This window comes from Vombatus ursinus, unplaced genomic scaffold (assembly GCF_900497805.2).
Source record: "Vombatus ursinus unplaced genomic scaffold, bare-nosed wombat genome assembly UNPS02014807.1, whole genome shotgun sequence".
Lineage (NCBI taxonomy): Eukaryota > Metazoa > Chordata > Mammalia > Diprotodontia > Vombatidae > Vombatus > Vombatus ursinus.
Window position 1 is genome coordinate 7,219,492 of NW_020954585.1, and position 14,938 is coordinate 7,234,429.

A 14,938-nucleotide genomic window follows, 5' to 3' on the forward strand; every position below is an offset into this window, starting at 1 on the left:
ATATCAAAGAACAGGAGAAGAGCAAAAATGAGCAAAAAACAACCAATACATTGAACAGGTCTGAAAATATATGCAAAGTTCCACATTTGTGGCCTTCCCACCTTTGTAAAGGAGTTCTCATAACTCTTCTTTGGGGCCATGTCTGTTCTTTGTAATTTTGCAAAATACACTTTAAATTGTTTTGTCATTGTTTTTTTTTTCCATTTCCATTGTTGTATTCATTGTGTATATTGTTTTATTGGTTCTGCTTACTTCACTCTGCATCAGTTCATGTAAGTCTTTCCAAACTTCTCTGTATTTATCATATTTATCAGCACAGTAATGAGTGCTATTTTAATTCTTCCTTGCTGCTTCTTTTAGTCAGTGCTAGTGCTACAAATCATGGAGACACCTATACAACAAATATTTTACTTTTGATTTTTTGTTTGTTGTTTTATTTTCCTTTTGATGATTTGCATTTTGAATTGAATTTAGCTCAATAGTTTTGCTGATATTGGGAAGATTAATTGCTTGTTGAATTTTATAATTTTAATTTGATTTTCTTGCATTATATAATTTTAATACACAATTTGTTTTCTTTAAAATAGTCTTTTTTTCCCTATCCTGCTATTTTATTTCCTCTCTTTAACTGAAGTTTGTAGTTTAGTTTTTGTTTTGAATCCTGTTTCTGTTGTTTTTTTTCCCTTTTGTTTTGCTTTTGATTGTATCTAGTCCTATAGCTTCCTCCTTATATCTGGTCCCAGAGTGGTGGTGGTGTTCAGTCATTCAGTCATGTCTAACTCTTTGTGACCCTGTGGACCATACTGTACATGGAGTTTTCTTCGCAAGGATATTGGAATGGTTTGCCATTTTCTCCTCCGGGGAATTCAGGCAAACAGAGGTTAAGTGACTTGCCCAGGGTCACACAGCAAGTGTCTAAGGCTGTATTTGAACTCAGGTCTCAGAATACCTTTGCACTTATTTTATTGCACCTTTGCTGAATTCCTGTTTCATTTACATAAGAAAGCATGCATTGAATGGTGCCTATAGTGACCCTGCATATTATTTAGATGCTTGTTGGTGAAACTGGAATGCTGTTATTGTCATTGCTACTGTACTCTGCCTATTGATACTATAATTTGTGTGTCTGCTTTACCGTTATTTGCTACAAATTATTTGTTGAGAGTATTGCTTTGTTGTATCATTGTTATATAATATTGCACAGCTAATTCACATTCATTATGTAGTTAATCTAATATGGTCATTATGAACCAATATTTTGAAAAATAAGAGCTACATGTGAAATGAATTATTTTCTAATGAGCATTAAATACTGATATTTGGCATATATCCTGGGTGTGAGGTAAATTTGGGTAAATTTGTGAGAAGAATGATGATTGGTGATTCCAGTATAGATGCCCTGTCCCAAAGGCCATGTAACATCAAAGCTATAGTAATATCTAAAAAAGTGAAAGATGTACACACACACATACATACACATGTACACACACATGCACATATATGTACACATACATGCACGCATGTACGTCTACATATATAAACATGTACATACACGTATATGTATATGTATAATCTAGGCTACAAGCAAATGTCATAATAGCTGAAAGTCTGAACTTCTACTAGACAGCATAACAGTAATTGATGTGAACCTTGCTTCACTGAATCAGCGTTCTTCACCTCATTTGTCTGGATGATTGACAGTGAAAGCAGATGACTGATGAAGGACTGAGAAACAATTCAAAAAGTGAGGCAGAAATGCTAAAAAAAAACCCCAAAAAACCTCAGGTTCCAGACTTTGAAGGCATCTTCTGTTGGGACAATGGCAGAAGGTGGAGCTATGTATTAGCATACTATACTGGACTGGCCCTAATTCCACACAGGGTAGTTGTGTAGAAGCAATTGGTAGTTCCTGGCACGTATTGCTCTATGGCAGGCCTATATAACCCGCAGACCTGGCCACTTACAGGGTCCTACAGCAGCTTGTAATCCCAAAGGATTTTGGAAAATGTAGAGGAAAAAAATATCCTTTCTATGTAGAGGAAATCCTTTGGCGAGCTGCAAGCAGCCTGAGGGCTGTAAGCACCTACAGAGCCACAAGTGTTGCAGGCCTGGTCTGTGGTCATGAAATCTTTGCGTGATTATTTTGGATCTATGGGTCAGGAGAGGACCCTAGCAATAGTAAGAAAGAGATTTTTAGTAGCCCCAGATAAGCTGCTGCTGTCACCAAGAAGTGTGAGACTTTGCCTTTTGTGTACTAAGGCAAGTACTACCAATTCATACTGCATCTTTGGAGATCATAAACACTAGCAAACCTTTGGATTTGGTCATCATTGACTTCCTATCTCTGGAAGGAGATCATAAAAACATAAATCCTACGTAGGTGATGACTGAACCTTTCATAAGATATGCACAAACATATCCAACCAGGAACCAGAAAGCTTCCATGATTGTTAAAATGTGGGAAAAATATTTCTCAGTGAATAGACTTCCTACCAAGATCCATTCAGTCCAAGGCACTGACCCTGAAAACATATTGCTCAAGTTGATGTTAGTTTTGGATGACATCACCTAAAACTATTCACACCTTACTACCCTCAAGGAGACCCATAACCTGAATTTCCAATTGTATACTGCTGAACAAATAAGGAACACAGATGGGAAGATCTCAGTGGAGTCAAGATGTGACTTTCTTAGTAAACAAGTATAACTCCACCAGGAATAATGACACAGGTTCCATATCCTTCTGACTGATGTTTGGGTGACAGCTACCTACCTACTGATGTGTTTTGGAGACTCTAAGGATGGTGAGACTGCAGACATTACTACTAGTTGTACAAAGGCTATCAGGACCATATAGTGGCTCAGAAATTAACACTTCAAGAGAAGAATTTGTGTCCAAACCACTCCAGTATTTCTACCAAGAAAACTTCAAAATGGGGTCACAAAGAGTTGGACACAACGAAAAAGACTGAACAACAAAAGCGACAAAAAAAAAACCAAACAAACAACAACAAAGATTTCAAATAATGGGAGAAGACTAAACCCAAAGGCGACACTTCCTTGCTGAAACTTCAACTGTAGAGATGCCTAGGGCACAGAATAAAGTAATACTGCCAATCAGCCTGGGCCCTCCACAAATTCAGGTTAAGAGATGAAAACTATAGCTCTGATTAGGGCTCTAACAGGTCCTATCAGGGGCAGGGAGGTCAGCATATCATAGGATATTGAAATCTATTTGACTTTAGGACTAACTTAAAGGAGAAACTGGAGAAATGGTTACATATGTAGCCAGATGACATTGCTAATGTTTACCAACTTAATATATCCTTTGCATACAACTGCATATAGTCATGTACTTACTTATGCATGTATGTATATATGCATGCATTTCTGTAACATGTGCATGTAATATGTTCTGTACAAAACATGTTCTGAACAATATTTTCTCAGTCCTTCATCAGCCATCTGCTTTCACTGCCAATCATCCAGACAAATGACGTGAAGAACGCTGATTCAGTGAAGCAAGGTTCACTAAAATTACCTCTCAAGTAATACTTTGACTGTTCTATGTATATGGCATGTATTGTTGATGTATATTTGTTGCGAACAATACTCTGAGATATTTAGCTAGGATACTAAGTTAATGTTCCGTCTTCCATTAAGAGCTGATTTTGATTCTGTAGTGTTTAATTTTACATGTCAAGTGTGCCACAGCTTATTTTGCAAGAGACTGCAAAATTCTGACCTTTGGAAAGAAAGTAGTGGGATGCCAGAAACTGATATCCTATATTTATCTTCAGAGCCTGAGAAGACTTACCCATTACCCATTCCTAAAGGAGCAGGCAGAAAAAAAAGAGGTTGCATGAGAGGGAATGATGTCAGAAAGGCTGTTGGGGATGAGCAGATGAGATGATGAATGCTACCGCTGCTGGCACTGCCTCCCACTACTACCATGACTGAACTGGCAGGAGAGGATGGTGAGATAAAAAGATTAGTTGCTGAGTAGCTACAGTTTTGTCATCTCTGTTGCCAAAGGGGAAAAAAAAACCTAGTAATATCCAAACTTTTTCTCACTATCACTCTTACACTCTCAGGAGAATGCTGAGCTGTATTCCCAATTTTTATCTCATAAGTCTGTTTGATTTCTAGGTTTGTTTAGGGGTTTGGGTTTTTTTTTTAAACTATTTCTTTTTAAATAAATTAGTTTTTGTAAACTACTATGTCTTCTTAGGGTAGCATGGACTTGTATGTGTTCCCTATGGGGTTAAGCACAACTGAAAGGGAAACAATTGTGTGATAAAATACCTATAGGGAAAGATTAGACATAATTATAGCTGGAAGGTATTAACCTGGCAAAAATGCAGAGGATCAATACTAACGAGAGATTTCCAAACCCTTATTTTACAACTCTCCAACAGTAGAGAAAAAGACCACATGAATCTGGACCACATGAACCTAGGAATAGTCTGAGCCTAAAATAGCACAAGTAGAAAAGAGGAAGAGACATCTGGAGTCTTTTTAAGCCCTTTTGAGGCCCATTGCCTCAGGTATCTTTGGTTCTTTTGCACTCAATAAACTCTAGCAGCTCCCTCTTGGCTCCAGGATGAAATATGAAATGCTCCGCTTGGCATTCAAAATCCTTCACAAACTAGCCCCTCCTGCCTTTCCAGTCTTCTTATACTTGACTCTTCTTCATATCCTTTACAATCCAGTAATATCTTCCTTCTTGTTTCTCTCTTGATCTCTTGACTCTGTGCATTCTGACAAGATGTTCCCCAGGCCTGGAAATGTGCTCCCTCTTCATTTTGGTCTACTGGTTTCCCCAGGTTCCTTCAAGACTTGACTAAAATCCCACTTTCTGCAGGAGGCCCTTCCCAAACCAATTCCTTCCCCATTTCCCACTGCTAGTGCCTTCTGTTTCAGATTACCTTCCATCTACTCTATACAAATCTCATACATACATAGTTGGTTGTAAGGTGGCTCCTTCCATTAGAATCTTCCTGAGGGCAAGGACTGTGTTTTTGCCTTTCTATATATCCCCAGTGCTTATCATGGTTCTTGACACATGGTAAGTGCTAATAAAGACTTGTTGACTGACTTCCAGCCTGGAAAGTTTAATGAAACTCCTTCCCCAAAGTGGGGAAAAGTGGGCAGAGACGAGAGATAAAAACACACCCAATGCCTGATGAAGAAGTTTGGAATGAGGGGTGCCACTAACAGAAAAGGTGGGGGGGAGCATAAAGGAGTAACTAGTTCTAAGCACAAGCACCTACTATCCTACACAACTGACAGATACTATATCCAGCCCCAAATCATGCTCCATATTCACGTAACCCAGACATTTGGCTATCTGCCCCATCACAATGCACAGGTATTTTCATCACTTCTTATATTTCTACCACTTGCTCTGGGAATAGTAATCAAAAAAACTACTTCCATTGCTTCTAGAAAGAACATGACAGTCTATTGCTCCATGGTTCCACCCACCATCCTTGTGACTCACCAGGCTAAAACTACCTTCTCTGTCTACCTCTACCTCATACATGTTATCTCGTCTTATTAGGAGGTAAGCTCCTTGAGGACAGGGACTGTCTCATTTTTGTTTTTGTACCCTACCTCTCAGTACCTAGCTCAGTGCCTGGCATATAGTAAATGTTTAATAAATGCTTTTTCATTCATGGAGAGCAGGTAGAGGAAAGATCATCTAAGTTCAGAGAACTGAAGCTTCATCAACCCCCACCCTATACAATACTGCCCTCCCACCTTTGTAATCTTACTGTTTAAAAAAAAAAACCACACACAGAATAGTGGGATGGTGGAACATCAGAGAAGGAAGAAAGAGTAGCAGAAGAGTGAGCACTAGGCAACCAGAGTTACTCTGGTACTTGGTAGAGCAATTTCTTTACCAGAAAAATAGACCCACAAGAATATTTCTTTTAAGGAAAAAAAAGGATGAAGAAACTTTTTTTGTGGGGGAAAAATGCCTCTTGCCCAAATTTACTCATCTAAAATGTGGATCTTGCAGACTCAGTGGGCATTCAGACATATTCTTGATTACTCAGAAACTGCTAATCCATTGTGGGAATCATTTTGGCTTATTTGCTTCTCCTCCTCCTTGAATTCATTGGTCATCATCTTACTGGCATGTGTTGAGTATCTGGGTGAAAAAGTAGATAAAACACATACCAGGAAATAATGTTTACTGGATCTAGCTCTGGTAAATTAAATGTATTGGGGTGCATAAATATAAGTTATAGCTGAAGGAAGCTGGGAAATTGATTTCATTCATGTCAGTGTGAAGGTGTGACCTCACATAACCCAAACCTTTGATCCTATGACAGCTTTTAGCTACTTACTAACTAAACTCTGACCTCAAGTGTTCAGGACATTGGTTTAGCAATCTCAAATCAAGTCAACAAGCATTTACTAAGTGTTTTTCTATGTGCCAGGCACTGTGCTAAGTTCTAAGGATACAAAGAAAGCCAAAAAAGAGCCCTGGTTCTCAAAGAGCTCATAGACTAATGTCTCACAGTCTAATTCCCTTCAAGGGGAAAAGGGATCCCACATTCTGCTTGGCCTGAGGTCAAAGCAGTAAGTAGAAGTTACAAAGTGGCAGGTTTAGGCTGAAGGCCAGGAAAAACTTCCCAGAAATCAGACCTGTTCACTAAGGGAATGGGCTGCCTTGAGAGGTAAAGTTACCCTTCCCTGAAGGTCTTCTAAGGCTAGAGGTCCAGTTATCAGTTATAACAAATTATAACTAAGCCAGTCAATTCCTCCAAGTGCTTGGAAGAAGCTAAGGGGTTAACAGCTAGTTGCAATAGGTTGGGGTGGGTGGTAGGTTTGGAGTCCTGTCTTGGCAACAAGTAAAATCCAATGATTGGGGGATGAGGAGAAAAAACTGGGATGCCAAAGCTAAAGGAGAAGACAGAAAGTTATAATAAAATCTGATCTAGAAAAGGCAGTGTGGTACAGTGGAAAGAACACTGAAATTGGAGTCATAAGACCTGAATCTAAATTTTAGCTTGACTAGTTACTTGGGGCTAATGGCATTGGGCAAGTTACAATTTTAGGTATAAGTTAAACTAGAAAGCCTCTGAAGTCCTTTCCAACTCAGATTCTGATTTCAACTGTAACCTCTTTGGGCCTTAGTTTCCTCATCTGTAAAAAGAAAACATTACATAGATAACTGCTAATGTCCCTTCTTTTTCTAACTCCTATGACCCTCAGTTAGGAGGCCTGGATCTAAAGCCAGTCTCTAAGATTTACCAGCTATGATACCTTGATTGAGCCATTTAAATCTCCAAATCTCTATTTCTTCATCAGTAAGATAGGTAAAATAATACTTGTACTATATTCCTCATAATGTTGCTATGAGAAAAGTCACAGAATTTCAGAATTAAAAGGGACCTCTGAGACTATCAAGTCCAATAATAAATAAATGAATAAATAATGATTAACAATTTAAAAATCTAGCCCCCAAACCTCAAAATATCTTACAAAATAAAAGCTCCTAGGCCATCACCAGAGAGCAAGACTAATGACTTTGCACAGCTCTACCTCACTTAAATCCAATTCATTCCAAAGTCAAGATATCACCCTCCTGATATCATTGATCCTCTTCAAGAAAGACAAACAAGCTGTGTGACTTTGGGCAAGTCACTTAACCCCAACTGCCTCACCAAAAAAAAAAGAAAAAGAAAAGAAAAGAAAGAAGGACAAACAACAAGCTAACCAAGAATCTACTCTTCAATAAATACTTCAAATAAGTGATTATCTAGCTTCCACCTGAAAACTTCCATAAAGAGAAAGGAAAAGAAAGAAAGGAAAAAAAGGAAGGAAAAAGAAAGAGACAAGATGGAAGAGGAAGGAAGGAAGGAAGAAAGAAGAGAATGGGAAGGGAGGGAGTGAGCAAAGAAGGAAGGAAGAAGAGAAAGGAAGGGAGAGAGTAAGCAAAGAAGGAAGGAAGAAAAGAAGAAAGGAGGGAGGGAAGGAAGGACAGAGACCAAATTTGCCTCTGCAACTTTCACTCTTTGCTTCTAGTTCTGACCACTAATGCCAAGTAGAAAGCTAATCCCTCTTCCACATGACAGCTCTCATATTCCTCCTAATTCTTTTTACCAGTATAAACAAACCCAGCCTTCAAAGGATTCTTATGTGCTAAACTGAAACTAGGTTGGGGTGTTTAGAACTTTGACCCAGGGTGTTAACATGTAGGAAGCACTGATAGCATAGCATAGAAACAACTGAGTTTAGTGCCTAGTTATCAAAAAATGACTAAAATAGGAAGTTACCACTAGATGGCAGCATGCCCCACTCAAGCTGCTCTAACAAAATGAGTTCTTCCTAGGGACAGAGCCTTCTCCAATCCTGTAACTGAATTTGTCATTTGAAGAAAAAAAAAAAAAGGCGGGGGTAGGATATGAGTTTGGAGAAGCCTGATTTAGGGCATGAAAAATGCCAGTTGTGGCTCTTTTTGTATGATATGATCTGTAGTCCCCATCCTGGCTGCCCTCCTCTGGACAAGTTCTACCTTGTCAATGTGCTATCAACTCACTTGTTTGGCAAAACATGCCACTCTGATGCAGAATTTGTGGGGTTTTGTTTTTTTTTTCTGCTCTAACCCACTGTTAATTCCTTTGAGCTCATGGTCTGCTAAAACCTCACAATCTTTTTTTTTTTTCACATGAATTGCTGACTAACCATACCACCTATACCACAGAATTTGTAAAGAAATTTTTTATCCTAAGTGTTTTACATTTATTCCTAAGAAATTTCAGTTTATTTAATCCACTTCATCATTCTAGCTTATTGACCTTTTTATATATTTATTGTCATCAAAAATGTTAGCTCTCCCCTCCATGTCAAACTGCAAATTGGACAAATAGAACATCTCTCTTTTCATCTGACATGGATAAAAATATTGGAAAACACAGACTGAGTTCAGATCCCTGGGGCCCTCCATTGGAAACCTCCCTCCAAGCTGACATTGGCCTGTCAAGCCATTGATTTGGATCATCTAACCAGTTCTGAATCCACATACGTGCGTATGTGTTTGTATGTGTGTGTATCCATCCTATCCACAAGGATGGCATGTGAGACTTAGTCAAGTGCCTTGCAACTTATAAATCTCTAAATAATTTAGAAGTATTGTTACTATTATTGTTGTTAAAGTGACTAAAATGCAGTTAGGCAACAGAGGAAACAGAACAGAAACCAGTAGTCAGGAAATCAGGGAATTATTCAGGGATGCTCTAACCATATAGCTTTCTCTCTCTGGCTTCCTCTCAACAAGTTGGGGCATGTTAAGCCATTCCCTATTAATCTTCTCTCTCTTAAAGGAAACAATCCAGTGGGATCCAAAAGCTGTTTCCAAAGTCTTCCTCTTATAAATCAAATTCAATTAGGATAAGAATTCTGCAACCAAAAAACATGTAAACCCCAATCAATGGCCCACTTGACTGAAACAATAGTACAACCAAATTCCAGTACAGCCAATGAATGCAGAGGATTTTCTGCTTCGAGATTTGTCCTAGGTAGACAACAAATCACAGTAAATTATTAGCTTGATGAAGTTAGGCCAGCAGAAAGGGTCATGACAAGATAACTCTGGCTCAGATATATATCTGCCTCTTTATTCTTAAACACGAACAGTATACCAGCCCATTCTCTCCTCAGAGAAATACAGGCCTAGCCTGAAAAGATCATGTCTGAATTCTGATATATTCTCTTAGATTTCTGCACAGAAATATACATGTCACCCTCTACCACCACTACCTCCACCATTCCTCCCAACATCACATCACTTACTTCTTTGGCAAAGCATTAGTTTCACCTAATCAATCAATAAGAATTTATTAAGCATCTACTAGGTCCAGGTATAGTTTTGAAAATACAAATACAAAGAATAATGTCTATTTTCATAAAATTTCCAAAGTAAAATTTTGTTTGAGTCAATACTTAAGGTGCTAGTGAAGAGGAAGAAGGAGAAATAACTCCAGATTTCCTTCTTTGATTCCATTCTAGCATCTGAGTAGGTATCTAACATCTGTCCCACTTTTCCCTTCTCATCTTATCTCTCCCTTTCTTTTCCCTCTTCTCTAAAATTCTAAACAGGGACATGGGATTGAGGAAAAGAATATAAACAAGATTGTGGAAGGGATTCATGGAATTCCTCTTTTTCTTCCCTCTCCCACCTTAAATTCAAGTTATTTTCAGAATATACACACAAATATGCATGTGTATCAACAATCAAATCCAGTCACCATGTATATGGTATGTGTTTGTATTCTAGAAATAACCTAAATCATTATTCTATGTGGAACAGGGAAGAAAAAAGGGAATCTTGACCACTGTGCTCAGTGCTGGGGATACAAAGAAAGGCAAAAACAGTCCCTGCTCTCAAGTAATTCATGTTATAATGACATGCAAACAATTATATACAAACGAGATAGACAGATACAGATATATATACACATATACACATATACATACATACATATATATTAAAATGGAGTTAATCTAAGAGGGAAGGCACAAAAATTAAGGGGGCCTGGGAAAGGCTTCTTGCAGAGAACAGGATTTTAGCTGAGACCTGAAGGAAGTCAGGGAAGCCAGGAGACAAAGAAAAAGGAGAGAATTCCAGACATGGAGGATACCCAGTGAAAATGCATGGCCTCAGGATATGAATATATAGTACCAGACCTGTGACTTCTTCGGTATAGACAACCTCTAGTGAGAAAAGTGCTTCTCCTAATGCAAAAAGGCAACTACTCTGCACTTTATGGTTTTAGAGAGTGACCCAGAGCACTAAAGTTTGGTGATTTACCCATCGTCACATAGTCTGCATGCATAAGAAGTGAGATGAGTCCCAGGTGTTCTTGACTGTGGGGCCAGCTCTCTATCCACTATTATCATGCTTTCTCTGATATCTATACCATATACTTTTTTATTATCAATGACTCATGAACTATATCCCATGAACTAAATGTACATTCAAAGAAGAGGGAAGTCCCAAAAAAAGGCAAGAAAAAAATTATTACAAACCGGGGAAGCTAGGTGGAGCAGTGTATAGAGCACCGGCCCTGGAGTCAGGAGGACCTGAGTTCAAATCTGGCCTCAGACACATGACACGTACTAGCTGTGTGACCCTGGGCAAGTCATTTAACCTCGATTGCCTCACCCAAAAAAAAGCAAAAAAAAAATTATTACAAAGAAGAGGGAAGAAATATCAAACCACGGCAGATGAGTCCTAGGTGAGTATGATATCCAAGGTCAACTTGAGGTGGATATGGGATCTTGTGCAAACTATATAGGGTCTCTCCTCCTTTCATTCCATAACACAACTGCCTATCAACATTTTCCTCCAGTGAAATCTGGTTAAAATGAAAAATCAAGAGCAATCTTAAAGGAGAAGAGTAATGGTGGACCCTAATGAGTATGGAGGAAGAGCATGATATAATTCCTTGCTTTGCCTTGATTGATGGCAGCCTATATTTTTTTTTCTATCTTTCAAAAGGATTGATCTTGTGCACACTCATGAAAAAGATCTATTTTATTATCAGCTGGTAGAAGCTACCTCCCTGGTCCTAGTGTCACTAGCAAGGTCACTACAGGTAAATGGGACCCAAGTCCCAAAACTCGGCACCTGGGTATTTATCCTAATTTGCCATATTTTAGGAATAACTTGGCCAGGGGAAGAGAAGGGGGAAGGACTGCCTGAAATTCATTGGGCACTGAGTGGAGAACATCACCCTGAGTCTCTCATTATCTCTCTGGTGCACATGTGTGTGTTGTAGGGAGGAGAAAGAAGGGACAGAAATGTGGTTTTGCTCACAGTCAGAGGAAGGGGAATGTGTAATGCTGGTGGTGCCCATATTAAGCAGTGCTTCTAGCTGGAAGCTGGTCTTGGCACCATCTAGTGCCAACTGGAGACTCTGCAGCTGTAGCATGTTGAGGTGTCTCCGCTGGGGCTCTGTCACCCAAGCAGCATTCTCAGGACCCAGACTGGAGATCTGCTCTGGAGACAGTTCCTGGAGGATGGTAAAGAAATAAAACACCCTCAGAACACCCTCAAAAACTTAAAAAAAACTAGAGGTCTTTCGGGCCACATTGTTTTCTATCAATTGTTGTATGGACCCTCACAAAAAACTTCCTTCCAACTTCCCAATACTCTTTTTTTTGCTCTACTGAATACTTGGTTCATGATCTGTGAACATGAGCTGTGTTATTCTGCACCATGAGTTCTTAACTTGGGGTCTGTGAACTTTTAAAAAAATTTGATAACTGTATTCAATATAATTAGTTTCCTCAGTTAGCCTATGTATTTTTATTTTATTTATTTATTCTGAGAAGGGGTTCTCCAATGCTCCACTAGACTGCCAGAGGGATCCAGGACACAAAAAGGTTAAGCAACTTTGAATAAGACAGTTAAACTCAACAAATATTTACTAAGTGTCCACTATGTTCAAGGTACTAGAGGTACAGATAGATATATCAGAAACTGCTTTCAGGGAGTTTCAAGAGTACATCATATACACAAATAACTGATACAAATAAGAAACTCCATTTCTTCACCTATAAAATGGGGATAATATTACTGGTACTATCTTCCTTCGCAGGGCTGTTGTGAGGCTCAAATAATGTGTCTAAAAACACTTTTTAAAAGATGCGAAGAAATTAAGCTACAACGTCAGAGGAGGGATAATGAAGTATGCTACTTAAGCTCTTGATGTAATGGACTGAAGATGGCTAATGAGACATTTTTGGAAACACCAAATTTACGAATTATTTTGCTTGATTATGCATATTTGTTACAAGGGTTTTGTTTTTCCCCTTTTCTTTCTTAGTGGGGAGGGAAGAATGTGGTGCAAGACAAAACAAATGCTTGTTAATGAAAAAAAATACTTAATTTAATAGAATTAAGCTATATAATTTTTCATATAGTAATTGTAATGTTTATATGTAATTATTACTGTTACTACAAATAACCTCCATAAATTTCTATTCTGCTCCCTTATTGTAGTATGGAGGTGACCCTGGGTTCTACAATAATATAGTAACAGAGAAAAGCATTCTACCAATACCAAGCAGGAAAGGCTTGTAACATGGTCCTAAAAATAGACCACATCTTCTGTCTGAGTACCAGCCTAAAAAAAATGAAAACATACATCAGCAATAGGTTGGCTATCAACTGATGAATTCTTTGGCCATGGTAGTCTATGAAATAGCCAAAAATACAAAATAGCCCTTAATCCTATGAAATTGCCTTCAGCTTCCACAGTAATGGTGGTAGTCAGTCAGTAAGCATGGCAGAAAAGAGGCTCATTTGGACTCTAGCAATTCAGAATACCTGATATGCTAATAAGGAATTGTATATGGCACTCAAGGAAATAAATTTAGGAAAAGCAACTAGACCTGATCAAATACGTATTGAGAAAATAAAATCCATCCTAAAGGAGATAATTTAAAAGGTACCCAGAGGTCAATTTCTAAATGAATATCAAAGAAGAAAAAAGACAAATACAAATGAATGGAAAAGGTCATAGACAAGACTAATGCCAAAAAAGACAACCAAGAACACATCAGTAACTACTGAGTCATAGACCTAATTCTTTAAGAGATTGGTGTGTGTGTATATATATATATATATATATACAGCAAGAGTATCCTTGATGAAAATATGAGAAAGGAACAAGAAAAAAAAGGAACCTTTCTCTGTAGCAGATTACATCTTCATGGTTCCACAAACGATGACAGGAGTAGTGGAATATAACATGCCACTGCCTGTTGTTTCTTGGTTACAAAAAAAGCTTTGACATGGCATAGCAGAATGTAGTCTTAAAAGCTCCCTTTCAACAAGGTGTCTCCCATGCAAATATCAGATGCATTGGTAAAAATAACTTTGCTCAATAATCTTCTGATTATAATATCAAATGGGACATAAAATAGGGAGACAGATGTTCACCAGAGGTATTAAAGAGAATGTCCTGTACAAAGTTTGATTGGAGGAAGGGTTTACTATAAATGGTAAGATTCTCCAGGTGCTAGTTTTTTGCAGACATTGAGTTGGTTGCACAGAGCCCTAAAGCATTATAGAATCATCTAAATGAAATCCATGGCTATTTGAAAGAAGTTGCCCTAGTCATTCATGCAGAAAATGTGTGAAGCACACACACACAAAAAGTTAATTATGCATGTATATTGTCATGATTGTGACATTTGGCTGTGCAGGCTACTGAGTTCATCAGTACATACATCTTGGATAGGCACTGGAGATAGATAATGGATAGAGCCTAGGACTGAAGTGGAAAAGAAAATGGGCCGAATTACATTTGAGGAATTGTGCAGTGCTTTTAAGGATACAAAACTGTGCCCTGCAATAAAATATAATATTTTTTAATATTTAAAAGATCATATTTTAACACTATATGCTCTGAGAAATACTATGGCTACAAATTACGGAATACTGTGATTTTAGAAGATTAAGAATTACAATTGACCCAAAAGCAATGGAAAGACAGATTTTGGGTACAGGTAGCCTGAAACATACCACCAATGATGGTTTGGGCACAAGATGTGGTATAGAAGACCTTTGATCAGAAAACATGATGAATTGAGAATCAGGGGAAAAAAGTGGCCTGAGTATTGTTCTGGTGCCTGCAAAATATTAAAAAGACCTAGATGAAAATCTCTAGCATTTGTGGGAGATTCTCCTTGAGGGATCTATGATAGGATGTAGACAAAAAGAGGGCATGGAGAGTTTGTGATCCACACAAGGGGAGGGAGAACCCTCATTGTAGAGCACACATGACCATCAAAATATGATTTTTCTTAGAGCACTTTGTACCACTCTTTTGTACTTAACATGTTTAATTTTATGTTGTAGTAATTTTTGTACTTCTCTCCCTCCCCCCACTAGATTCTAAGCAATCTGAGGGAC

The 14,938-nt window shown here is 38.2% G+C and overlaps 1 protein-coding gene across 1 annotated transcript in view; it reads right to left on the bottom strand.

Moving 5' to 3' along the window:
- LOC114051899 (otoancorin-like) overlaps window positions 1-14,938 on the bottom strand; it is an 83,360-nt gene that overhangs the window by 12,474 nt on the left and 55,948 nt on the right. The window contains exon 27 of the mRNA XM_027874286.1: window positions 11,834-12,029. Within this exon, the coding sequence (XP_027730087.1) occupies window positions 11,834-12,029 (196 nt within the window). The remainder of the gene's footprint in view (window positions 1-11,833; window positions 12,030-14,938) is intronic.